The following is a 25,904-nucleotide window of genomic DNA, read 5'->3' on the forward strand; positions in this document are numbered from 1 at the left end:
AGACAAAGGTCTGTCTAGTCAAAGCTATGGTTTTTCCAGTAGTCATGTATGGATGTGAGAGTTGGACCATAAAGAAAGCTCAGCACTAAATAACTATGCTTTTGAACTGTGGTGTTGGAGAAGACTCTTGAGAGTACATTGGACAGCAAGGAGATCAAGACAGTCAATCCTAAAGGAAATCAGTCCTGAATATTCATTGGAAGGACTGATGCTAAAGCTCCAATACTTTGGCCACCTGATGCCAGGTGTTGAAGAGTTGACTTATTTGAAAAGATCCTGATGCTGCGGAAGATTGAAGGCAGGAGGAGAAGGGGACCACAAAGGATGAGATGGTTAGATGGCATCACCAAATTGATGGACATGAATTTGAGCAGGGTCTGGAAGTTGGTGATGGACAGGGAAGTCTGGCATGCTGCAGTCCATGGGGTTGCACAGAGTCAGACACGACTTAGCAACTGAACTGAGCATGGTTCTGCCTACCAGAACAAGACCTAGTTTTCCCCATAGCCAGTCGCTCCCATCAAGAAGCTTGCATAAGCCTCTTATCCTCATCCATCATAGGGCAGACAGAAGCAAGAACTACAATCCCACAGACTTCAGAATGAAAACCACAATCATAGAAAGCTAACCAAAATGATCACATGGACCACAGCTTTGTCACAGTGACGGGGCTTCCATGACTCGGTGAAGCAATGACAAAACATGGTCCACTAGAGAAGGGAACGGAAAACCACTCTAGTATTCTTGCCTCAAGAAGCTCATGAGCACTGTGAAAAGGCAAAAAGATATGACACTGGAAGATGAGCCCCCCAGATCAGTGGGTGTCCAGTATGCTTACTGGGGAAGCATGGAGAAACAGCTCCAGAAATAGAGCTGGGCCAAAGCGGAAACGACTCCCAGTTGTGGATATGTCTGGTGGTGAAAGTAAAGTCCAATGCTATAAAGAACAATACTACATAAGAACCTGGAAAGTTAGGTCCATGAATCAAGGTAAATTGAAAGTGGTCAAACAGGAGATGGCAAGAAGGAACATTGACATTTTAGGAATCAGTGAACTAAAATGGACAGGAACTGGCAAATTTAATTCAGATGACCATTATGTCTAATTCTGTAGGCAAGAATCACTTAGAAATGGAGTAGCCCTCATAGCCAACAAAAGAGTCTGAAATGCAGTATTTGTATACAATCCCCAAAACAACAAAATGATCTCAGTTCATTCCCAAGGCAAACCATTCACTATCACAGTAATCCAAGTCTGTGACAAACCACTAATACTGAAGAAGCTGAAGTTGAACGGTTCTATGAAGACCTACAAGACCTCCTAGAACTAACACCCAAAAAAGACGTCCTCTTCATTATAGGGGACTGGAATGCAAAAGTAGGAAGTCAAGAAACACCTGGAGTAACAGGCAAATTTGGCCTTGGTGTACAAAATGAGGCAGGTCAAAGGCTAACAAAGTTTTGCCAAGAGAACACACTGGTCATAGCAAACACCCTCTTCCAACAACACAGGAAACAACTCTACACATGAACGTCACCAGATGGTCAAAACTGAAATCAGATTGATTATATTCTTTGCAGCCAAAGATGGTGATGCTATATATACAGTCGACAAAAACAAGAATTGGAGCCGACTGTGGCTCAGATCACCAGTTGCTTATTGCAAAATTCAGGCTTAAATTGAAGAAAGTAGGGAAAGCCACTAGACCATGTAGGTATGACCTAAATCTAATCCCTTAGGATTATACAGTGGAGGTGGCAAATAGATTCAAGGGAGATTAGATCTGGTAGAGTGCCTGAAGAACTATGGAAGGAGGTTTGTAACATTGGATTGGAAGTGGTGACCAAAATCATCCCAAAGAAAAAGAAATGCAAGAAGGCAAAGTGGTTGTCTGAGGAGAACTTACAAATAACTAAGAAGAGAAGAGAAGCAAAAGTCAAAGGAGAAAGGAGAAGAACTACCCAAATGAATGCAGTTTCAGAGAATAGCAAGGAGTGATGATAAAGCCTTCTTATGTGAATAATGCAAAGAAATAGAAGAAAACAACAAAATGGGAAAGACTAGACAGCTCTTCAAGAAAACTGGACATACCAAGGGAATATTTCATTCAAGGATGGGCACAATAAAAGAGAGAAAGGGCAAGGACCTAATAGACCCAGAAGACATTAAGAAGAGGTGGCAAGAATACACAGAAGAGCTATAGAAAGCATGTCTTGATGACCTGGATAACCACAATGGTATGGTTACTCACCTAGAGCTAGATATCCTGGAGTCTGAAGTCAAGTGCCTTAGGAAGCATTACTACGAACAAAACTAGTGAAGGTGATGGCATTCCAGCTGAGCTATTTAAAATCCTAAAAGGTGATACTGTGAAAGTGCTGTACTCAGTATGCCAGCAAATTCGGAAAACAGTAGTGGCCACAGGACTGGAAAAGGTCAGTTTTCACTCTAATCCCAAAGAAGAGCAATGCCAAAGAATGTTCAAACTATCATACAATTGAGCTCATTTCACATGCTAGCAAGGTAATGTTCAAAATCCTTCAAGCTAGGCTTCAATAGTACATGAACTGAGAACTTCCACATGTACATGCTGGCATTAGAAAAGGCAGAAGAACCAGAGATCAAATTGCCAACATTCGTTGGATCATACAGAAAGCAAGGGATTTCCAGAAAAACATCTGCTTCTGTTTCATTGACTATGCTAAAGCCTTTGACTGTGTGGATCACAACAAACTATGGAAAATTCTTAAAGTGACAGGAATACCAGACCATCTTACCTGCCTCCTTAGAAACTTGTATGTGGGTCAGGAAGAAACAAAACCAGACAAGGAACAATGGACTGCTTCAAAATTGGGAAAGGAGTACGTCAAGGCTGTACATTGTCAGCCTGCTTATTTAACTTCTTTGCAGAGTACGTCAAGAGAAATGCTGGGCTGGATAAAGCACAGGCTGGAATCAAGACTGCCAGGAGAAATACCAACAATCTCCTATATGCAGATTATACCACTCTAATGGCACAAAGGGAAGAGGAACTAAAGTGTCTTGATGAGAGTGAAAGAAAGTGCAAAAGCTGGCTTAAACCTAACCTTCAAAAAACTAAGATCATGGCATCCATTCCCATCACTTCATGTCAACTAGATGGGGAAACAATGGAAACAGTGAGAGACTTTATTTTCTTGGGCTCCAAAATCACTGTAGACAGTGACTGCAGCCATTAAATTAAGACGTCTGCTCCTTGGAAGAAAAGCTATGACAAATTTTGACAGCATATTAAAAGAGCAGAGACATCACTTTGCCAGCAAAGGCCCATATAATCAAAGCTTTTTCTAGTAGTCATGTATGGATGTGAGAGTTGAACCATAAAGAAGGGTGAGCACTAAAGAACTGATGCTTTCAAATTGTGCCAGAGAAGACTCTTGTGAGTCCCTCGAACAGCTAGGATATCAAACCAGTCAGTCCTAAAGGAAATCAACCCTGAGTATCCATTGGAAGGACTGATTCTGAAGCTGAAGCTCCAATACTTTGGCCACCTGGTGCAAAGAGCCGACACATTGGAAAAGATCCCGATGCTGGGAAAGATTAAGGGCAAGAGGAGAAGGGGGCAATAGAGGATGAAATGGTTGCATGGCATCACTGACTCAATGGACATGAGTTTGAGCAAACTCTGGGAGATAATGAAGGACAGAGAAGCCTGGCGTGTTGCTGTCCATGGGGTTGCAAAGAGTCAGACACAACTTAGCAACTGAACAACAACAAAGAACACCCATCTCAGGCACCCCAGGGAGAACAGCATGCAAAGATAGCCTATGTGAGAGCCCAGTGTATTCAGAACACAGTACCCAAGTCTGGCTGAAGGGAAATGATGGTTAGTCTTATATGTCAGCTGGCTATAGATACTGTTGTTGAATCTAATGCTAATCTAGGCTTCACTTTGAAACTATAGATGTGATTAAAGTCAATAAAACTTAAATAAGAGAGGTGATGCTTGACAATTTAGGCTTCTATCAGTTGAAAAGGCTTATGTGCAGAACTGAGGCTCCTCAAAAGAATAAATTCCACTTATGCAGAGCAGCCTAGGCATGTGCCTGAGAATTCCAGCCTGCCTTTCATGATGGCCAGACCAATGGATTTTAGACTTGCCCTGCCAGCCTTCACAATCATGCAAAGCCAATTCCTTGTAATAAATCTCTTAATATATTTCACAGTGGTTCTGTTTCTCTGACTGATCCCTGACTGATAAAGAAAGGCAGGCACCTCTCAGAAGATGGGGGAGACAGGGTTGAGGGAGAGTTCAGGCTAGACTTGGATTGGAGAGCCTTGCAGCACATGTTAAAGGCTCTGGACTTTTCCTGAAAAGATAAGAAGAAAAGCAGAAGGGACTCTAGCAGATAAAGAGCAGAATCATATCTGCAGTTTAGATGCTGACAGTCTGTCCACCTGGAGGATGGGGAATGAACTGGAGTGTCCAGGGCCAGCCAGGAGACAGGACCATAAAAAAGGAGGAAGCTGAGCCATAATTCAGGTAGGACATGGTGGATCTTGGTTGGATAAAGCTGTAGCAGTAGAAATGGTGAGAAAGGGGTGGGTTTGAGAGACACCAAGGAGTAAGCCTCATGGAACTTGGGGACATACTGGCTGGGGACGAGGCAGAAGGAAGAGGAATCCAAGTTGATTTCCAAGTTGGCACTTTAAATCCCACTGGCCTTCAGCATACATGGTGGCCACTAGAGGTGCTGCCTCTCATCCACCTGTTGCCAAATCAAAACATGAAGCCAAGGACACTCATTAAGTACCCAGATGCAACATTCAGATCATCCAGCTTGATAACAGCAATGTGTCTACAAGACACCCTGTTGTGAGCCCTTTGGCTCTTTCAGACTAAACCCTTCAGCTGCCCCTGCCCAGAATAAGGAAAAAGGCAACATCTGGCAGAACAGAGCCAGAAAAAGAGAAAGAAAGATCCCGGGTAGAAAGGGAGATGAGAGAAAAATCAGGGTCAGAGCAGCTGCTTCTGCCATTTCCTAAACCTTGGAGTGAACCAAAGGCCTGGTAGGAATCTGACAGGCTCACAGGGAGAGTGAGTGCCAGGGCACTGGCTGGTGAAAATTACCAGAGTCTTTACAGGAACCCTGAGGAACTGGTGGTGAATAGAGAGAAAGGTAAGAAACCCAAACAATACCAGCCACATCACAGGCTTGATTCATTCCATTTCCTGTCTGCCAAGTGGGCAGAGTTATTTCAGGTTACTACTAAACAGAAGAAAAAGAATTAATCAAGCTATAAAAGACTGGATACCAAGGTCTGTTTGGGAGAGAAAAGAGACAGAACAGAGCCATTTGTTTTGATGACTGGCTAAATAATCTGTCTGCAACACAGGAGACCCTGTTTCGATCCCTGGGTAGGAAAGATCCCCTGAAGAAGGGAATACTCCAGTATTCTGATCTGGCGAATTCCATGGATAGAGCCTGGCAGGCTACAGTCCACGGGTCACAAAAAGTTGGACACAACTGAGTGACGAACACTAAATGATCTTGTCATAACCATTAATTTCTCTGTGGTCATGATGTTTTAAAAGAGAAAAAGGCAGAACTTAAAAACACCCATTAATGAGGTTTCCTTTCTAATAATGGTGGACAAGATATTATTAAACCAACCTTCTTGCAAAAAACCACCATAAACTTTGGGCAAAATATAAAAACTTTAACTTGAAAGTACTGAAACGCAACCAAAATCAGTAGAAACTGGAAGGGCAGTCCTCGCAGAAGGAAACAGCAATACATAAGTTTCTCATTTTTTATGGCCCTTCACCTAAAGGCAAGCTACATTAGGAGCCAGGCCAGGAGACTGAAACTATGGTAGAAACCCAAAAGCCGATCTTACTGGATTAAAGAATCTAAGGCCACTTTGGAGCAGCTACAACAGCAAAAAAGTGATGCTGAAAAGGAGTGAGCCGTGGAGGTGGAACCCCAAATTCTAAATATAAACTCATGACTGAACTATGAACTATGCATGCAGAGGGCACAAGCAGCCTCCCTTAAGAGATTTCAACCTGCCATTTACTGCAGGGGAGACAGAGTTCAGAGATTAAGCACTATCATTGCTTGATAAACAAACAAAAAAACTCTACTGAGGCAAATAATAATCCAGAGTCTCTACAACATATGACTCGTAATGTCAGATATAATCCATAATGACAATCCATAATGTCAGAGATACAATCTATGTCTAGACAATACAAACAAAGTGAGCCATTCCAAAGAAAAGGCAACCAATGAGATTGATCCTGAGATGACCGAGATGGTATAATTACAAGGAATTTTTTTTTTTTTTTTGGTGGCCCATATTGGGATACAAGGACTTTTAAAGAAGCTGGTATAGCTATTCTGAAAGATTTTTTAAGAAAACAAAACATACTTGTAATGGACACGTTAGAAATCTCATTAGAGAAACAAATTATTTAAAAAAATAAAAATCAATTGGGGAATCCCCTGGTGGCCCAGCAGTTAGAGACCTGGCTCTCTCACTGCCAAGGAAGTATGTTCACTCCCTGGTCTGGGGATCTGAGATCCCACAAGTCTCACAACACAACCAAAAAATAAATAATCAAATAATAAAACAATTTCCCATCCATTATTTTAAAAAAATAACCAAATGGGATCTACCCTAAAATGAAAATATATGTCTACACACAAAATTGCATAGAAATGTTCATAGTGTTCTTCACAGTGGCCAAAAAGTGGAACCAACTCAAATAACCATCCACTGATGAGTAGATAAGCAAAATGTGGTACATCCATGCAGTGGAATATTATTCAGCCATAAAAATTAAGTACATAAGATATAACATGAAGGAACCTTGAAAACATTATGCTAAGTAAAATGTACCAGGCACAAAAGACCACATATTGTGTGGTTCCATTTACATGAAATGTCCAGAATAGGCAAATTCATAAAGGTAGAAGGTAGACTACTGGTTGGCAAAGGCTTGGGCAAGGGGAGAATGGGGAGATATTGCTAGTGGGTACAGAGATTCTCTGGAAGTGATGAAAATGTTCTAGAATTAGATAATGGGAATGATCGTACAATTGTAAATATACTAAACCCCACTGAACTGTACACTTTAAAATGGTTAATTTTATGTTATGGGAATTATATCTCAACTTCTTTTAAAGTAAGGTAAAACATTATGTGAAACTAGGTAATGAATATGAAACTCTGCAACTTTCCTGTAAATCTAAAATTTTTCCAAAATAAAAAGTTTATTTTAAAGTAATTCTATTTACAATAGAATCCAAAATTGTTTTCAGGGACATAAATTAACAAAAGATATTTAGGACTTAAACACTTAGAAGTACAAATCACTGCCAAGACAAATTAAGACCACTCAGATACACCATGTTCATAAATTGTTAAGATGTCAATTCTCCCCAAATAAGGGTGACCAAGCATCCCAGTCTGCCTGGGATAGAGGGGGTTCCCAAGATGCAAGACTTATCATTTCTAAAACCAGAGCAGTTTGAGGAAAACCAGGATTAATTTCTCATCTAACTTCAAATTAATCTATTGTTTCAATACAATCCCAATTAAAATTCCAGGTGTGTTTTGTTTAAAGACATTGACAAGCTGATTCTAAAATTTATGTGTAAGAACAAAGAACCTAGAGTAGTCAAAACAATTTTGAGGAAGAACAAAGTTGGAGGACTCACAACATCTGATTTCAAGTCTTACTATAAAAGTACAATAAGTATAGTATTGGGGTGAAAGGACAGACTCAAGATGAATGGAAATAGCCCCTTACATATATACTCAATTGATTTTCCACAGTTGCAAATGGAATTCAATGAGAAAGGTTAGTCTTTTCAACAAACTGTCATGAACAACTGGACACCCATATGCAAAAAGAAAAGAAAAACCTTCAAACTACACCTCACCATTCATGTGCTGTGTGCTGTGCTTAGTCACTCAGTCGTGTCTGACTCTTTGTGACCCCATGGACTGCAGCCCTCTAGGTTCCTCTGTCCATGGGGATTTCTAGGCGAGGCTACTGGAAGGGGTTGCCATGGCCTCCTCCAAGGGATCTTCCCAACCCAGGGATCAAATCCAGGTCTCCTGCATTGCAGGCGGATTCTTTACCGACTGAGACAGTAGGGAACTCACATAAATAAAATGGCTCATAGACCTGAATGTAAAACCATAAAACTTATAGTTGAAAGCACTGGAGAAAATCTTTGGGGAATATAAAATGAGTGTAAAATGGTACAAGCACTTTGGGAAAAGGTGCCAGACAACTAAACATAACCTGCTTAAGGCGTCAGCAATTCCTCTCCTAAGTAAGGACCCAGAAGAAATAAAAGCATAAAAAAAGTGTACAGAAATATTCATAAAAGTTTTTCATATTAGCCATAAGCTGGAAACATCCCCGAAGTCCATCTAAGGATAAATGAATAAACTGTGATATATTGACATTAGTAAAATGGATTTCTACTGAGCAATAAAAAGGAACAAATTAATAATGCAACAGAGATAAATCTCAGAAACACTGGGCTGAATGAAGAATCCTCACACAAAAGTATACAGTCTATGATTTCACTTACGTGAAGTGCTTGAACAAGCAAACTTAATTTATAGTTTACACAGAAAAGTGGTTACTTCTGAGGGTGGGGGCAGAGCTGACTGGAAAAGGGCAGAGGGAACTTTCTAGGGTCATGGTAATTTTTCAAACTCTGTTGGAAATTTGGGTTACACTCATGTATATTATATGAAAAATGCATGAAATGCTACTTTTATAACTTGGGAATTTCACTGTTAATTTCATCTAAAAATTCCTTTAGCTACTGAACCCAACAAGAGGCCCTACTGCCAATTCACGACAGGATCCAGAAACAAGGAAGAATAGGAGTTGGACCATTCCTTCTCCTCACCATCTCTCCATACCCTCCCCCCACCATTCCCAAAATCAGATAAAGTCAGAACATTTCTGATGTTTGCCCAACTCTTGTACCATCAGGGCCTACGTATCCTTGAACTACTCCCCCAAATAAGATCCCAGAACAGAGTTTGAAATTTATACCTAGCATAAATTACTGGCTGGACTCTACTCAGAAGGAACACTTGTCATTTTACCTTGATACCTCTGTGCTCAGAGATGTTTCAAGAAGCAGGTAAGAGAGACATGAGGAGAGGTGGGAAAGTCCTCCTATCACCTCCCCGTCACCAAACTGACAGCCTGATCTTTAGGACCCTTCAAAGCACACACCAGGGTACTCATGTCCAGCTGAATCAGAGACTCACAAGAATCAGGTCTTGCAGTGCCCACATCTGTCACTGTGGGATGCAGACTGTGTGTGAGCCAGCCAGCTTCCAGAACACAGGCTCCCACTCAGCTCTCCCCTCTTGAAGTAAATATGAAGTACACAGGCTGACTCCATTATCTCCTTGAACACAGTCAACTCTGAGTAAAAGGTACACTAAAACAGAAAAAAAAAAAAAAAAAAACTAGAACAGTACCTAGCATATGAATACATTAATGAAGCAAGTATTTTGAAAAAGCCACCGGCATTTTTTTGTTTTGTTTTTATGGCAGTGCTGCACAGCTTGAAGGATCTTTGTTTCTGGGATTGAACCCTGGCCACAGCAGTGAAAGCCCAGAATCCTAACCACTGTGGATCACCAAGGAAGTCCCCACAGGCATTCTTATTTTCATTCTCATTCAGTGAAAAAGATGAAAGGCCACACTGGGTGTGAAAGAGTTGGGATACCTCAACTATCAATTTCGGAAAACAAACTGGTTTGGCCAAGTGGCCACCCCTCTCTTACCCCAGGAGGCCATCATTAACCTTTCAACTCCCCAGTGGGTGTGGTCCTCCAGCAAGAACTGATTCATCCAAACAAACACAGGTGTCCCCCATCTCCACCACCTGCAGTTCTGGGAAGCTCCCAGAGCTCAATCCATCAGTTGTTAAGGTCATTTGCTAATTTTTTTCAAAAAAGAACAGAAACAGAAAACACTTGAGGACTAGAGCACAAAAGAAGAGTTAGCGCCTGGTTATCCTGATAAAGACCCTTGGCCCCTTAGGGAAATACTGTCAGCCTGGAAACTATTTTTTCTCACCAGAGTAAAGCTGGGGTAGAGAAAGTGAATAGAGAAAGAAGATGCACAAAACATGGGAGAAACAAACTGCTGCAGGCCTTCAATTCAAATCTGTCCCTGGGGTTCAGGTGACCCCTGTCTGCTTGGCCACAGCAATCCCTCCTCAAATCTTAAAAGGCCACCATGAGCCCCAGGAGAAGGCCCCATGGAGCACAGTGGGCTTATAAAACTGAGGGCCATTCCTCCTTGCCTCCCTGCATTTTGTCTGAGCTGGTCAGCAACACTTCTTAAGCCCAGATGCTCTTATATAAGAGTTGTTGTTTAGTTGCTAACTCATGTCCAACTCTTTGTGACCTCATGGACTATAGCCCGCCAGCCTCCTGTGTCCATGGGACTCCTCCCTTGGACCCAGGGATTAAACCCACGTCGCCTGCATTGGTAGGCAGATTCTTTACCGCTAAGCCACCAGGGAACCTCTTACATAGGAGTACATGAGCCTCAAAAAACAAAACAACACTGAAAAATCTGTGCCAAAGAGACCAAACTGATCTGACCAAATTGATTCTTTGTGTCTTTTTCTAACATTTTGCTCTTTCCCACAAGGTACTGAGAGTGGAGTGAAAACCTGCATTAGTTCTTCCTTGCCTTCCTGGTAGTTCATTTTAGCTTCTGGAAGCCAGAGCTGCCAGACTTGTGAAAGCAAGTGGACTGAAATTTCCAATATCTTTGAGAGAAATCCACTCCTCCTCCTCTCACCACCTTCTGGGACTCTTGAGGTGGCCCAAGAGCTGCCTTGATTCCTCCTCTCCTGCAATCTGACCCAAGGACCCCCAAATTAGACTAGTAATTAGCGAATACATTTAAAACAAATCTCTCTCCCCATGTGTATCCACTGACCAGCATTAAATAAGATCTTCCCTGTTTTGTTCCTCAAAATATCCCAGTAGGTGGTTTTGTACAGATTATGTTCAAATTCTTATCAATATTTTGTTAAATAACCTCAAAACTATTCCCTCCAAGAGCCCCTTATCAGGGGTGATGACCCAGAGTAAAGACCACTTTGCTGCACACTCCATAGAATACAGTGTCCATCATATCCTGAACTGTGCGATAAGGCAGCACTGTCTGGTGGGTGGAGAATTAAGAGTACCTGGTGATATGTTCACTTTGTCCAAAGCGTCTTTCAGATGGCAGCAAACAGGGTCAATCCAAGAACCAGCATTCACCACTGCTGGCTACACCCCAGGTGGCAGCATCACAGCTACCTCTGGCTTAGCACAAGCCCTCTCTATTTCACCCTCCGGTCCAGACCCCAACCCCATTCACTCCTTCTCCGCAATATGCTCTGTGCTCACCCTTTGAAAGGGGGGTGGGGGAACCAGAGAATGCAGCTGCTAATTCAAACCAGAAAAACCGAGGGAGGACACAGGACTGAAAAGAGCTTTTCATCCAGCCTGTCTGAAAGACCCCTTCCCCTTTGAGAATTTTGGCTTGGCTACTTGGTTCACCGCTATCAAAGCCAGAAACCCATTTTCTTCACTCATTCCTGCAAGTAAAAGGAGATGAAATGTGTGTATGTGGCTTTGCAAATGAAGGGGAGGAAAGTGGGGGTGGGTAGAGGTACCACAGAGAATTGGATGCATGGAGGTGAGAAGCCTCACTGGCCTAGGAGGTAGAGACCTGGCCTGTGCGCAGATGATACACAGCGTCGAGGACCTCACCCTGTCTCGCCCCCTTACGCCTGGGAACTAAAACAAATGGATGTCATTGCTGCCCCTTGTTCTCCTCCTCCTCCGAGGATGATTTATGGGCTGAGACAGAGAGGGATTCTTCCGTAGGAGTCAAAATTGAGGGCTGGAACCACTGGTGACTTGTCAATAGCACACCATCAAATGGTACAGCCCCACACGAATGCAGACAGGGAGCTGACACCCACATGAGTTTAGTGGGTATCAGAGACCACTCAGTGATGTGGCGGCTTGTGTCCTTAATGAGAAGCTATTTTACACAAGCAAAAGCTGCTGTCTCCTAACAAATGGACTCTGAAAAGACTGGAAAGGAGGAATTCTCCCTATTTAGCTAATGGGATGGGATGTGTCCAGAACGCCATTTGTCATTTCTTTTTCCCTAGCAGTTAACGACCCCAAACCCTCCACTAGGCTCTGTTCCAAGACCACCACACCACCCAGTACAGCAGGGCATGAAAACCACAGCCTGTTGTCCGCTCCAAGCGTGTAATTTGAAACAAAACAAAACATCAGCCAGTTCACAATCGGTAGATTCTGGCCAGCTCCTGGTGTACATTTCCTAAGCACCCCGACCCATGAAGCCGGGCCTGAGGCCCCTGTCTCCTGACCGCACAGCTCCGGCGCCCGGGGCCCTAAACCTCTCTCCCTAAAACATCACTTTTCCAGACTGAAAGTTCCTTCGATCAGGAACCTGTGCACTTCACTGCCTCAAAGAGTTGAAGAATGGAGACACTCTAAAGTTGGCCCAGGGCACGTCCAGTCATGTCTTGTTGAAGGTGGAAGCTTTTGGGTCTCAGCAAGAAGGAACGTCTCAGGACAGTCCTTCTCCAGCCACTCTGTCTGCGCTCCCAAACCCACACCCTCCACCGCCAGTTCCCGCCCCAAAGGCCAGGGCTCGGTCCCGCAGCTCGCGCCTGACGCTCTCCCTTCCCGGCCCCGCACTCACCCACCGCCAGGATGCGAAAGCCCCGCGGCGGGCGCAGGGCCCGGCGACACCAGGCGTCGCGCAGCACCTGCAGGCTGGCGGGAGGGGCGTGCACCAGCAGCACCCCGCGCCGCAGCCAGCCCTGGAAGGCCAGCCGCGAGGCGGCGCGCGCCAGCCGCGAGTTCCAGAAGCAGCGCGCGTTGGCTCTTCGGAAGGCGCGGAACACAGCGCGCCCGCCAGGCTCCTCCGCACCCTCCGCCTCCTCCTGCGCCTCCAGCCTGCACAGCACCAGCGCCAAGGAACCCGGCGCCAGTTGCACGGGCCGGGCCATGCTGCCTCGGAGGCCAGGGCCCGCAGCTTAGCGCACCGCCGGGTTCCGCAGCTTCGGTGCGCTGGCGGCCGCGGTCTGCGGGAGGGATCGGCTTACTGTGCGCGGCGCCGGCTGCCGGGGGAACGGGGCTCAGGGGGCGGGGTCGATTTGGGCAGGGGGTGGGGCGGAACGTGCAGCCTGGGAACAGCCACTGCTGTCACCCGAGAGGCGGCCAATAGGGGCTTCCAAGTGCTGAATTCCCAGGTCATTCTCCATACCCCAACCCAATCCCCCAACTCCCACTCCGGGGGGCTCTCCACTTCCCTGCTTCCCGGCAACCCGAGCTCCTCTTCCCCCGTGGGCCGTCACTGGGGCTTTACCCGACCGGTGGGCGGGGGGCGCCCGCAGCTCCCGAGGAACCAAGCTCCCTCCAACTGCGGCGCGAAGGGCAGGTCAGGGTTCCGCAGAGCCCGGAGGACTAGGACGGCCGCTTTGGCCCTGGCTTTGGGATCGCCCCCAAGAAGACGCCACGAGGGGTGAACTCCCTCGGGTCAGGAGTTAGGTCGTCTACTTCTAAACAGTTTGCGTAAGTTACTTTCCCTCTGTGACCTCCGTTTACTCTCTAGTAAAATAAGCAGTTGGGACTCAATTCTAAGAACCTTTTTCGTGACTTTCTGAGGTTCTAGTGTCTGGTCCCTCTCCTGGGTTATCCCATTCACTTGAAGTGTTAAGGGACAAAGAATGATCCAGAGGCTCCATCTCGATCGGCTGGCGAGGCACAGTAGTGAAATCCTTGGGATTCAGGCCTCGGTTGGGATGGGGATTCAGACAAGAATCCCCAGGAGTGTACGGAAAGACTCTAGCCAGTGCCTCGCAGCATGGGGGACAGTTCAGATGCTGAGGGGAAAGAAGGAATCCTGGAATCCTGACCGTTGCACTGGGTGAGAGCTCCTGGGGGTAAGAACAGAAAGGAATGGAAGGGCAGTCTATAATCAGCACTTTAAGAGGGAGCAGAGGGGCTTGAGGAGACTTGGGAGTCAGTCCAGATTCCCACTCCCTCAGCTTATCAGTTATCAGTAACAACTACAATAATCTGAGATAATCTTCACCTTGCTCCTAGTGAGTCATTAGCACAGTAAATGATAGGGGCTGTTGTTAATAGCTAGAGCTAACATGTATTGGACACTGTATGCTGGAGGCCTTAATTTCACAATTCCATGTTAACTTTCTTCGTATCTCTCCCTCTCTCTGTTTTTAACAGATAAGGTAACTGGAGCTAGGTTGGATTCAGAAGCACTTCCTGGTCATACAAATAGTAAGAAATGGTGTCAGACAACTTCCAAGTCAGGGCTCCCTATGACAAATTAAATAAGCAGGCAAACCTGAGACAACCATCTCACATTTCTTTTCTGTCTGAGATGGATAGATGGATAAATACAGCACAGAGCCCAAATGAACTAAATGTCTGTCTGCATAGCCAAGCTCCTCCTCTCTGTTGTGAGAGATGACATTACTGTGTTCCCCAACCTGGGGAACTATGACTTTAATCTTTATATCTAGCATCTATGACAGTGTCTATGATATCTCTTTATTTCTAGTATCTATGACATGATAATTTCCGTTTACACTCAACTCACTCTACCTAGAACTGTATTGAGAATTTGACATGTGTAATTTTATTCTCAGAATTAACCATCTGAAAGGGGGTAATATGCTTCCCTGGTGGCTCAGAGGTTAAAGCGTCTGACTGCAATGCGGGAGACCTGGGTTCGATCCCTGGGTCGGGAACATCCCCTGGAGAAGGAAATGGCAACCCACTCCAGTATTCTTGCCTGGAGAATCCCATGGACAGAGGAGCCTAGAGGGCTACAGTCCATGGGGTCGCAAAGAGTTGGACACGACTGAGCGACTTCACATGGACACATGGACATGGACAAGGGGGTAATATTATTGAGCCCCATCTTCCCTCCAGAGCAAATGACTGCCAACAATGTATTTCACTTTTCCATTCTCCATTTCCAGATGATCTCTCTCTTGCCCACCTCATCAGGCCTGAAATTCTGCCGGTACAATCCCACCTTAGAAAGACCATGTCTCTAGAGTCTCAAAGCACATTCATTGTGTCTCCCATTTTTACTTTTTGTGGAGATTTACGTCACTTAATTTGCTAATGTCTGCAAAAATACAGTGGCATTTCATGGGATAGGACCACAGGATCAGCAGAGTTTTTGGACTTCAAGACCATTAGGAGGATTGAGATGGCTTATCCTAGAGAGAAGGGAACAGGAAGCTAGTGCCTTTGATTGAGTTGAGGGAGGCATTATGGGAGCACCCTATATGGAGGGACACTTGCGGATACGTGTAGAGACTACATTCTGAGGCATCAGCCTCGAGAACCACAGTGACAAGCTCTCGGAGGCAATGCAGTCAAGCCCATTGCTGGGGCCTCTCTGAACAAACTTAGTGGTGAGTGCAAGTGACAGACATCAGTACTCTGTGTCAGGAGGTGCTAGGTAACTGAATGAGCACCCCAAGAAAAATATCAAGCCCTGTTTTCCTCGTTTTCTGGGTATCATGTAAACCCTCAAGTTTTTTTGTTTGTGACAGTTCTAAGGAGTAGACCTCCCGAAACATGGTCAAGACAAGGCCAACTCTGGCAAATGGATCTTGTGAGCTTATTTGGTTTAGAAAACTGAAGGGTAACAGATTCATTCTTGCTTACACTGTAATTGCCAGAAAAGATGAACTGGGTCATTGGATGCTCACATCTGCCTGGTGTCTGTCCTATCTTAGGACAGATGATCCAGTTCAATAATCCTGACTCAGTGCTTTTCACACCCTGATTCCAGCCTGTCCTCCATCTCCATCCTTGCCTTCCTCCTCCAATCCACACCAAGGATTGCAGCTACTCAAAATTACGCACCTTCCCAAATATGCTTCCACATCTTTGCTCACACTACTTCCTCTGCCTAGAAGGCCTCTCCCCTTTCCATCAGGTGGTATACTACAAAGGCCAGCTCATAAAACCTGTGACACATCCAGGAAAATTAAATCTGTACTTAGAGCTTTGTTAACCCTCTCTTAATACCTGTGTTAAAAGTTATAATATTTACTTACCTGTCTCGTTAGGCAACTTGAGAGGGCCAGGCTTCTGCTTGATTCAGCTCTGTGACCCATCATATAGCCCAGTACCTGGGGCATAGATTTGTTCCATCTGAATCAAATCTAATTTAACTAGTACTTGATCCATGATAACCCTGTTTTTCTTGCTAGCCTGGTGTCACCACCATACACAGAAGCATTCTGTTTTGAGGTTGAATCACAGGAAGACCTTGGTGTCCAACAGTCAATGCTGAGGTCAAAGCCTCAAGGAACATGCACCCAGGTCCCACGCACCTGCACTTCAGTTGTTTCTCTGGCGTCATTTTATGACACACGTTATACTCAGTATTAACTACCTCAAAATTTTTTGCACACTAAAATTCATCAAGTTGAAGTTCGTTCCCCTTTACTCAGAAAATCAAGCCTTGACACTTTAGGCTGATTTAGAGAGCATTTTATATCTGGATTCACTTTATTATGACCATTTCTGCTTCTACAGCACATTTGTTTCCTTTATCAGAGGGGGGGAAAAAAGCCATACAGACTTTTGTTTCTATTTCCCAAAGGAAAATGTGAGGCTTTCCCAAGCAACTGTGATGACTCAAGGACAGAAAAAAAGGAAGTGGGAGCAGGGGAAGGACATTTAATGCCATTTCTTTTTAAAGAAAAAACATTACCTTTATTCTAGCTGTTTTATTTAAGCAAGACTCTGGGCCACAGTAGCTTTGTCTGTAAACTGAGTTACCAGAACAGTTGACTGACCTGAGAGATTTCTTGGAGTCCCTTGCAGCTTCACAATTCTACAGCTCCACCTTCACTCCCAACAGTAGAAACCCTAATGCAGTTTCAGTAATCATTGAGCCTGCTGCTGCTGCTGCTAAGTCGCATCAGTCGTGTCCGACTCTGTGCGACCCCACAGACGGCAGCCCAACAGGCTCCTCTGTCCCTGGGATTCTCCAGGCAAGAATACTGGAGTGGGTTGCCACTTCCTTCTCCAATGCATGAAAGTGAAAAGTGAAAGTGAAGTCGCTCAGTCGTGTCCGACTCTTAGTGACCCCATGGACTGCAGCTCACCAGGCTCCTCCGTCCATGGGATTCTCTAGGCAAGAGTACTGGAGTGGGGTGCCATTGCCTTCTCTGATCATTGAGCCTAATGAGGTACTAAGAGATGAAAAAGAGCCTGAGGGTCAGATATCCCTAAGTTGATTCAGATTTGCCTTTAAACATTTATTTTTTAAATTGTTTTATGTGTTTTTGGCTGGTCTGGGTCTTTGTTCCTGCGCAGGCTTTTCTCTAGTTGTGGAGAGCCGGATCTCCTCTCTAGTTGTGGTGTGTTTTAGCTTCTCATTGTAGTGGCTTCTCCTGTTGTGGAGCATGGGCTCTAGGGCATGTAGGCTCAGCAGTTGTGGCTCCCAGACTCTAGAGCACAGGCTCAAGTGTCGTGGTGCTCAGGCATGGGATATTCCCGGATCAGGGATCAAACCCACATCTCCTGCATTGGCAGGTGGATTCTTTATTACTTAGCCACCAGGGAAGCCTGCCTTTAAACATTTCACTTCTTTATCTTCTCAATGGCAAGAGGTCAAAAAAAGATAAACATTGGAGAAAAAAGATCCTTAGCTTGGAACACTAAGAGGCTAAGAATACCAGAAACTCCATAATTCTGATGTGAGAAATGATTTTAAGAAAACCAAAAAACTATTCTGGTCCTTGTTAAAATGGTAAGGAAAATTTTGCCCAAGCCTATCACAAAGTCTAGATAGCAAAGATAGCTGTCCATCTTTGCAAAGACAGCAAAGAAGCTGGGGATTTTTGCCGAGGAGCAGAGTGAGGAAGTCAGTGGATAGAAAATTACTGATAGGAAACATCAAGGATGAGGAATCCTTGCTAAACCTTGAGGATTTATACTTTGAGGTAGGGGATGCAGAACTTGATCAGTTGAAGGATTTATACTAACCCGAATTAACAATCTTCTTGGGCAGGGCAGGCAGAAGATTAAGATGAGGCCCAATTTGAGGCCTAGTCAAAAAGAGGACTGAGAAAAGAAACAACAAAAACCTACTGTATAGCACAGAGAACTTATTCAGTATCTTGTAGTGCCTATAATGGGAAAGAATCTGGAGAAAAATATATATACGGATGCACAACTGAATCACTGTGCTGTATACCCAAAACTAACCCAACATTATCAGGCACCCCACTCCAGTACTCTTGCCTGGAAAATCCCATGGACGCAGGAGCCTGGTGGGCTGCAGTCCATGGGGTCGCAAAGAGTCAACACGACTGAGAGACTTCACTTTCGCTTTTCACTTTCATGCATTGGAGAAGGAAATGGCAACCCACTCTAGTATTTTTGCCTGGAGAATCCCACAGACGGCGGAGCCTAGTAGGGAGCCATCTATGGGGTCGCACAGAGTCGGACACGACTGAAGCGACTTAGCAGCAGCAGCAGCATACTTCAATAAAAATTTAAAAAATACTATAAATAAAAATTAAAAAACAGGGCTCATAAAGGACTGTATACTTTGGTCAAGGAACATCTTTGTCAGGAGCCAGTACAAAACTTTCCATCACTCTGCCCTTCCCTACTTCATTAAAGGAATTAATATCCATAAAGCATTTAAAACACCCCATAATCCCATTTTTGTTTGGGGAGGGGACAACTGAAGTAATTATTATGTTAACAAAAATTATTTGTAGACAGATTACAAGCAATTTTTCTATGAGCTTCTCTATACTTTCAAAAGATTTTACAATTAAAAAGAGGCCCCAATAATTTTTGAGTTAAAGGAAGTAAAGGCAGCTGGCTCTTCAGCACTGGGTCCATTAAAACCAATACGTTTTCTAACCAAAATAAGCCGACTCCATCACTCCACCTCCCCATTAAACTTGGGGTCAGAGGGCAGGTCTCAGACCTGGAAAATATTACTTCTGGAAAGAAAGCTGGAACAGCAATCTGTCAAAAAGGCATAGCAACTAAGTGCCCTGCAGCCAAAGCCAGTGAGCAAAATTCCTATTACTTGAAATATGGAAAATCAGATTAACTATTTCCCTGACACCAAAAAATAAGTATGGTGGTCTAAGGCAAGATGCCAAATTCAGTTTCACGAATTTTAAAGGAGACTGCCTGTGTGTGCACTCAGTTGTATCTCTTTGTGGCCCCATGGATTGTAGCCTGCCAGGCTCCTCTGTCCATGAAACTTTCTAGGCAAGAATACTGGAACAGGTTGCTATTTCCTTCTCCAGGGAAATCTTCCCAACCCAGGGATCAAACCCATGTCTCCTGCTTGGCAGGCAGATTCTTTACCACCTGGGTGCCGCCTGGGTATCCCACTATTTACATGCAGATCTGATCAAAAATGAGTTGTCCTCACTCCAGTTGCCCAGATTTCAAATGAACTGTTTCCAGTGAGGCCCCTGCCTTTCAGGTACAAGTCTCTTCTCTGCTTTCTTATGGGGAAGAAGGATGCTAACTTCCCTCACACTGAAATCGTCATGGATTGTGAAACAAAGTGTTGCTTTCCCCATACTCACAGTCTGTCTACCTGTTACCAGCTGTTTAAGCAGGAATCCAAGATTACCTTTTATTCATCTATGTATCCTCTAGAATGCCCCCACAGCCCTGCTCAAAAGCAAGGAACGAGATGATAAAGAACAAAAGTGTGGTACCGGAAAACTAATTCAAGTTGGTACCAATCAACCCTGCTTTAGGCCTAAACAGATGTAATTCACTGAACATTCTACAGAGGAACTGAATAAAACATGAAGCTTTATAGAAGCATCTATAATACAAGAACAAATACTTACTGAGCCTGCTGAATCCCAGGCACTGCCTTGGGTAATAAAGAGGAGGATACAACCGTAAAGGATGCATTTCCATTATTTCAAGTAGTTTACAATCTAATGGTTTCCTTTTCATGACAAGAAAAACAAAGCAGGGGAGGAGAGGTTAAAAGGACTTCCCTGGCAGTCCAGTGGTTAAGGCTCCATGCTCCCAGTGCAGAGGGCAGGGGTTCGATCCCATCCCACATACCACGTGGCAAGCCCTCCCCCGCTAAAAAAAAAAGACATGCCAACCAAAGCAACAAAGTGTGGGCCTTATTTGGGTTACTGAACACTTTGAACAAACTGAATGTGTAACATGAGATACAAACACTGTCTGGATATTTGATATGAAGAACAAAAGGACAAATGAAGTGTGATTTATGAAGAAACAAACATGCTCTTAAAATATCTTCACCTTTAGATATGTATGTCCATTCGTTGAATAAATTGGTGATTGTCTTTTCTGCTCTTCAGTAAAAATTACTACTAACTCTCAGTCATCACCTCTAACAAAAAGTACATCTAGGTAGCTGAGTGCTTGTAAAATACAGTTGCCAGTAAGACCAAAAAAAAAAAAAAAAATTATTTTAAAGTAACATCTTTAAAGGAGAAAAATGTCTGCTTTCTAATAATCTCTGGCATTGTGTTCTCTTCACTCACCAAAACCAAACAAACCAAAAAAACAACAATAGGAAAGAATAGCACTGGGAAAATATAAGTGGTATGAATGAGCCTTTGTAGAGAGTTGCTGCTGCTAAGTCGCTTCAGTCGTGTCAGACTCTGTGGGATCCCACAGACGGCAGCCCACCAGGCTCCGCTGTCCCTGGGATTCTCCAGGCAAGAACACTGGAGTGGGTTGCCATTTCCTTCTTAGGAGACTACAAATTTTGATCTTACTATCAGAGCTGTGACATTGTTCCTCATATTAGGACAAAGATTCAAACTGAGGATACATTAAGATTTGTTTCCCTTAAGTAAACTAATTTCCATTCCACATACATAAAATAACATTGCTTGGGTTGACTTCTTCTCCTATAATGGAATCAGGAAATCTAATAATATAGCTAAAAGGAATTTTGTTTCATCTGTTCTGTCAAAACACTTCATAATCTAAGGGAGGGCCACAGAAGTTAAAAAGGTGCACAGGGTCCATAGCTAGTTAAGTGTCTGAGCCAAGAGAGAAAGTGAGCGAGATCTTCGATACTCAAGTCTAGAGCAGAGGTGAGCAAGCTGTGGATGGTGGGTCATATCTAGCCTACTGCTTGTTTTAGTATGACCTGCAAGCTAAGACTGATACTTACATTTTTAAATAGTTGAAGAAAAAAATAGCAAAAGAAAAATAATATTTCTTGACGGGGAAATGAAATCAAATTCAAATGTATAGCCATTACGTTTTTTAAATTAAATTTTACTGGAGCACAGTTGACTTACAATGTTGGGTTGTCCATTGTGCTTTACTGGGGCACCAGCCCACTCTTTCATTTACGCATTCTCTATGGCTGCTCTTGTCAGCAGAGTTAAGTGGTTGCAAGACTGTATGGTCTGCAAGCCCTAAAATATTTCCTCTCCGGCCCTTTACAGAAGACTGCAGAATCCTGGTTTAGAGCTCTATTCCTGTCAAGATTGCTTCACAGAACAGGGCCAGACATATGGAAAGTATTCTTAATGCACAAATGGTAGGCCTCCTGGTCCAACCCAGTTGCTCTGCATGTTGGATGCTGCTGGAAGAGGGCAGAATTGGTGCCGACATGCTGAGCTGAGGTGGTGGGGATTTAGTTTCTGTTCTCACCGCCCATTTAATCATGAGCCTCTCAGCTAACCCTGTCAACAGGGAGACCAATTAGTGCCAATTTCTATGTGAAAGGCATTTCCTTAAGGCAGAACTGAGATCTCCACCTCATTTCACACAAACAATTCAAGGTCACAAGGTCAACCTGGTTAGAGTCAAACCAGGGCTTAAAAAGTGAAAGGCAGCCTTTCTTACAAAGCCCTAGAGCTCTCTAGACCCTTAGGAAAAAGCATCCTAGAATTTACCTCATTTACCACAAGGGGACCTAACACTACAGGGGTAAACAGCCAACAGGCCCTGCAAATTTAATATCCCTCCACAAGATTACTCTCAGATTTCCCACAGATGTTTATGGCAAAACTTTATTAGAGCCATGTGAGGTGATCAGCTTCCTTGGAATTCCATTAGGTTTTCCACTTGACCAACCTCCAAGGGCCAGTGAGTTTTCAAAATGCATTTCTTACAAGTGAAAATATTCTTTTATAGGCAATCTTGTTTTGTACTAGATTGCCTAAAACTTTACTGTAAATAAATTTTTATGTGCACACTGTAATATTTTAATAATATGAGCAGAGCTTACTTCTTAAAACCTTTTGATGGATCACTTCATTAAAGAAAAAAACGTTTCTGGAGACTGCATAGTTATTCGGAAGAATTCCTAATTTTCAAAAAGTGATGTGCTATTCACATAATATATTGTTTATTCTAAATAAATCAAGATTATTTTTAAATGAACAATTCAGTGGCAATCACTACATTTACGATGTCAAGGTTTCTTATGTCAATGTAGCCTTCTATATTTATAATATTTATGATACTATTATATGAATATTTTGACTGTTAAGAGGGCACATACACCCATACTGTCCATGTTCCTCAAATGAATTTGGAGCCAAGAATTGTTTTTTAAACCAATAAACTGTCCCTCTTGGACATTCAAACTGCCAAATGGTGAAGAGAGGTAAATCACACTAGAGGATAAGAAAAAAATTCTTTTAAACTGATTATAACCACTCAGAAAGGAAATTTACTAGGTTTTTCTAGGGTTTGATCCCTGGGTCGGGAAGATCCCCTGGAGAAGGGAATGGCAACCCACCGCAGTACTCGTGCCTGGAGAATTCCATGGACAGAGGAACTTCGTGGGCTACAATCCATGGGGTTGCAAACAGTCGGACACAACTGAGTGACTAACATACGAGCTTTCAGACATTTCTTTGGGAACATGTCCCAATATTCCTCCAAACCACACACTTTATTTTTTAAAGAATGCCTCTATTATTTCTGAAAAATGACATACCTCATAAAGTACAAAAAGAGAAACATTAACTTGAAATTCTACCATCCAGAAATGATCTTTAATAGGGCAAACATTGTTTTAGGTAAATATAGACAGAAAAAAACAAGTTTAGAAAAATAGAATCATACTGTATCACATTTTAAATTAAAAATATTAGTATCAAGAAGATGGCATAGACAAAATTTTCTGTATTCTCCCCATTTAATAATAACTATTAGACCTTGGGGGTATCTTCAACCCCCACGTTAATCACATTATCTGTATTAGTTATAACAGTAGGGAAGTTGTGAAAAAGAGTAAATCCTATGAGTTCTCATCACAAGGAAAAAATCTTTTTCTTTTTCTATCTATATGAGATGAAGACTGTTAACTGAAATTATTGAGATGGGACTTCCCTGGCGATCCAGTAGTTCAGACTCTCTGCTTCCACTGCAGAGGACATGGGTTCAGTCAGGGGACTAAGATCCTGCAAGCCACACAGTAGAGTCAAAAATTTTAAATTAAAAAAATAATTTCGGTAATCATTTCACAATACATGTAAGTCATTATGCTGTACACCTTAAATACAGTGGTGTACATGATGTTAATAGAACTGGGGGGAATATTTTAAATGTATATATTAACAGGAAAAAAAAACTCAATGGATGACCCTGCAATTCTACTCCCAGGTATATACCCAAGATAAATCAAAAACTTGTTACATCAATGTTCACGGGAGCATTATTCATAATAGCCAGACTGACTGGTTCTATTTTGAAAGCACTAGCTGAAAGGTTAAAAACTCACCTCCTAGAACATTTCCAACAGCCAGGTGAATGCCTCCTGAACTTGCAAAGCTGGTAAAAACCCTGTGATTAAATAACAGATGGATTCGGGAAACGGCAGAAGTGCAGCCCAAGGCTAGTGTACTTGATTTATACCTTAAGGAAGAATGGTTCAAAGTAGGTTTTAATTAAATATTTATGTTATAGCCAGAAACAGCAAGTGGTCTTTGTGTAGTTAGGGACTGGCTTTCAAAGGGTCTAAGAAAGAAAATGAATGAACATTAAATATTTATATGTTGGAAGTAGATTCTGTTCTTTCCCTGCCTGAAGGAAGATAAAAAGGCTAAAGATAACCAGTGAGCTGCATTTGAAAATACTAAGAGGCTAGGTTCAATTTAAGTGAATATGAGGGTTTTACTGAGGCCAGATAATGTGAAATATTAAACCCTTCATTATTTATCTGGGGACCACAAAGGAATAACTTTCCATTGTTTTTGGTTGAATTTTCTAACTTTTAGAATAGGAAAAATCATGATCAATTTCTTTGCTGAAGCATAGGATACTAACTTGGACTTCCCTGGTGGCTCAGACTGGTGAAGAAACTGCCTGCAATGCAGGAAACCGAAGTTTGATCCCTGGGTCAGGAAGATTCCCTGGAGAAGGGAATGGGCTTACCCATTCCAGTATTCTTGCCTGGAGAATTCCATGGACAGAGGAACCTGGCGGGCTACAGTCCATATGGTCACAAAGAGTTGTACATAACTGAACAACTAACACTTTCACAGGCTAATAACTGCTGTATCAACTTTTCAAACCCTTATATGACCCTTACAAAGGAGAATCTATCCTAGCAAATTAAACCCAAGCCAAGTTTGTTTTTGGTTTATCTTGAATCTGAAAATTTAGAATGACCATGAACCACACAGCATGCAAATTCCTCCTATTTTGTCTCTTTAGATGTGAGAAAGTTTTGATCAGTGTTGTAATAACCTCTCTATATAATGATATATATAATGGCTTCCTAAAGATCACATTTAAAATTGTTACCTGCTCTTTATGATGCTTCATTTGCCTGAATTGCTACAGCAACAGTGAAGTATCAACTGTTGTTGGACCAAAGGTAAAACTTGCACCTGATTAGTAGCCCCAGAGAATTTTTAGGGCAAAGGCTATGAACACAAATAAATGCTAATTTAAAAAGAAACGTTTGAAAAAGTTCATTTCTGAAGTTAAATTAATCCAAATTTGAGAATCTAAAACAAACTTCATATAAAGAGGTACCATCTTAACCACATGTTAACAATAGTGAAACTGCAGTATTGCAATAAAGGAGAAAAATTAAAGTGATTATATGGCATTCTTTGATGTTAGGTCTAGGGCACATGGGTTCTAAAACTGGTGAACTGGAATGGCATCTACTCTCAAGACACTGTAAAACAATGCCAAGATCCAAATATTTAAAGTGTGACCGAAATTATCTAGACCTAGACTTCAAAATATTTTAAACTTTAAATAACTTAGTAAAACATAGATGTTTTTAAATATCTACTTAAGTTCTCCTGATTTATACACTTTATATGCACAAAATCTCTTCATACATCGTTTCACAACTCAGCATCTCTTTAAAAGCATTGGTTTTGCTTCTGATCTAGAGTTTACTTTTAAAGCAAGAGGACTGCTGGAGCAATGCTGAAAGCCTGGGATAGCAAGAAATTGGTGGATCACAGCTTTTACCTCCAGAGGCTTGTTTCCTAAGGTGATCTTTATTTGCAGACTGCTAGAGGTCCCAGGCAACAAAGAGCTAAACATGATCAAATTCTGAAACAGAAAAATTTAACTGTGGAGCTGAAGGCTGAGCTTTAGAAGGGTTCTTTTTCAAATCCAGATTTACCTTGGATTTGATTCCACTCAATTTGAAATTAAGATGGTTCACACTAACAAAACATATCACATATATGAAAATGCTTAGGTATTTTTGATTAATAATACCACTAGGTAGGATTTATTACCTTAACTGTCCATAAATAGTGTGAATGCAAATGCCATCACCCTC

General features: G+C 42.8%; 1 protein-coding gene across 2 annotated transcripts in view; it reads right to left on the reverse strand.

The window, feature by feature from the left end:
* STOX1 (storkhead box 1) overlaps positions 1-13,095 on the reverse strand; it is a 67,562-nt gene extending 54,467 nt beyond the window's left edge. For both annotated transcript variants that reach the window (XM_040242235.1, XM_040242234.1), the window contains exon 1: positions 12,786-13,095. In XM_040242235.1, coding sequence (XP_040098169.1) covers positions 12,786-13,095 — 310 coding nt within the window. The remainder of the gene's footprint in view (positions 1-12,785) is intronic.
* Between the last annotated feature and the right edge of the window lie 12,809 nt (positions 13,096-25,904).

The sequence above is a fragment of the Oryx dammah genome, unplaced genomic scaffold (genome assembly GCF_014754425.2).
Source record: "Oryx dammah isolate SB20612 unplaced genomic scaffold, SCBI_Odam_1.1 HiC_scaffold_6, whole genome shotgun sequence".
Lineage (NCBI taxonomy): Eukaryota > Metazoa > Chordata > Mammalia > Artiodactyla > Bovidae > Oryx > Oryx dammah.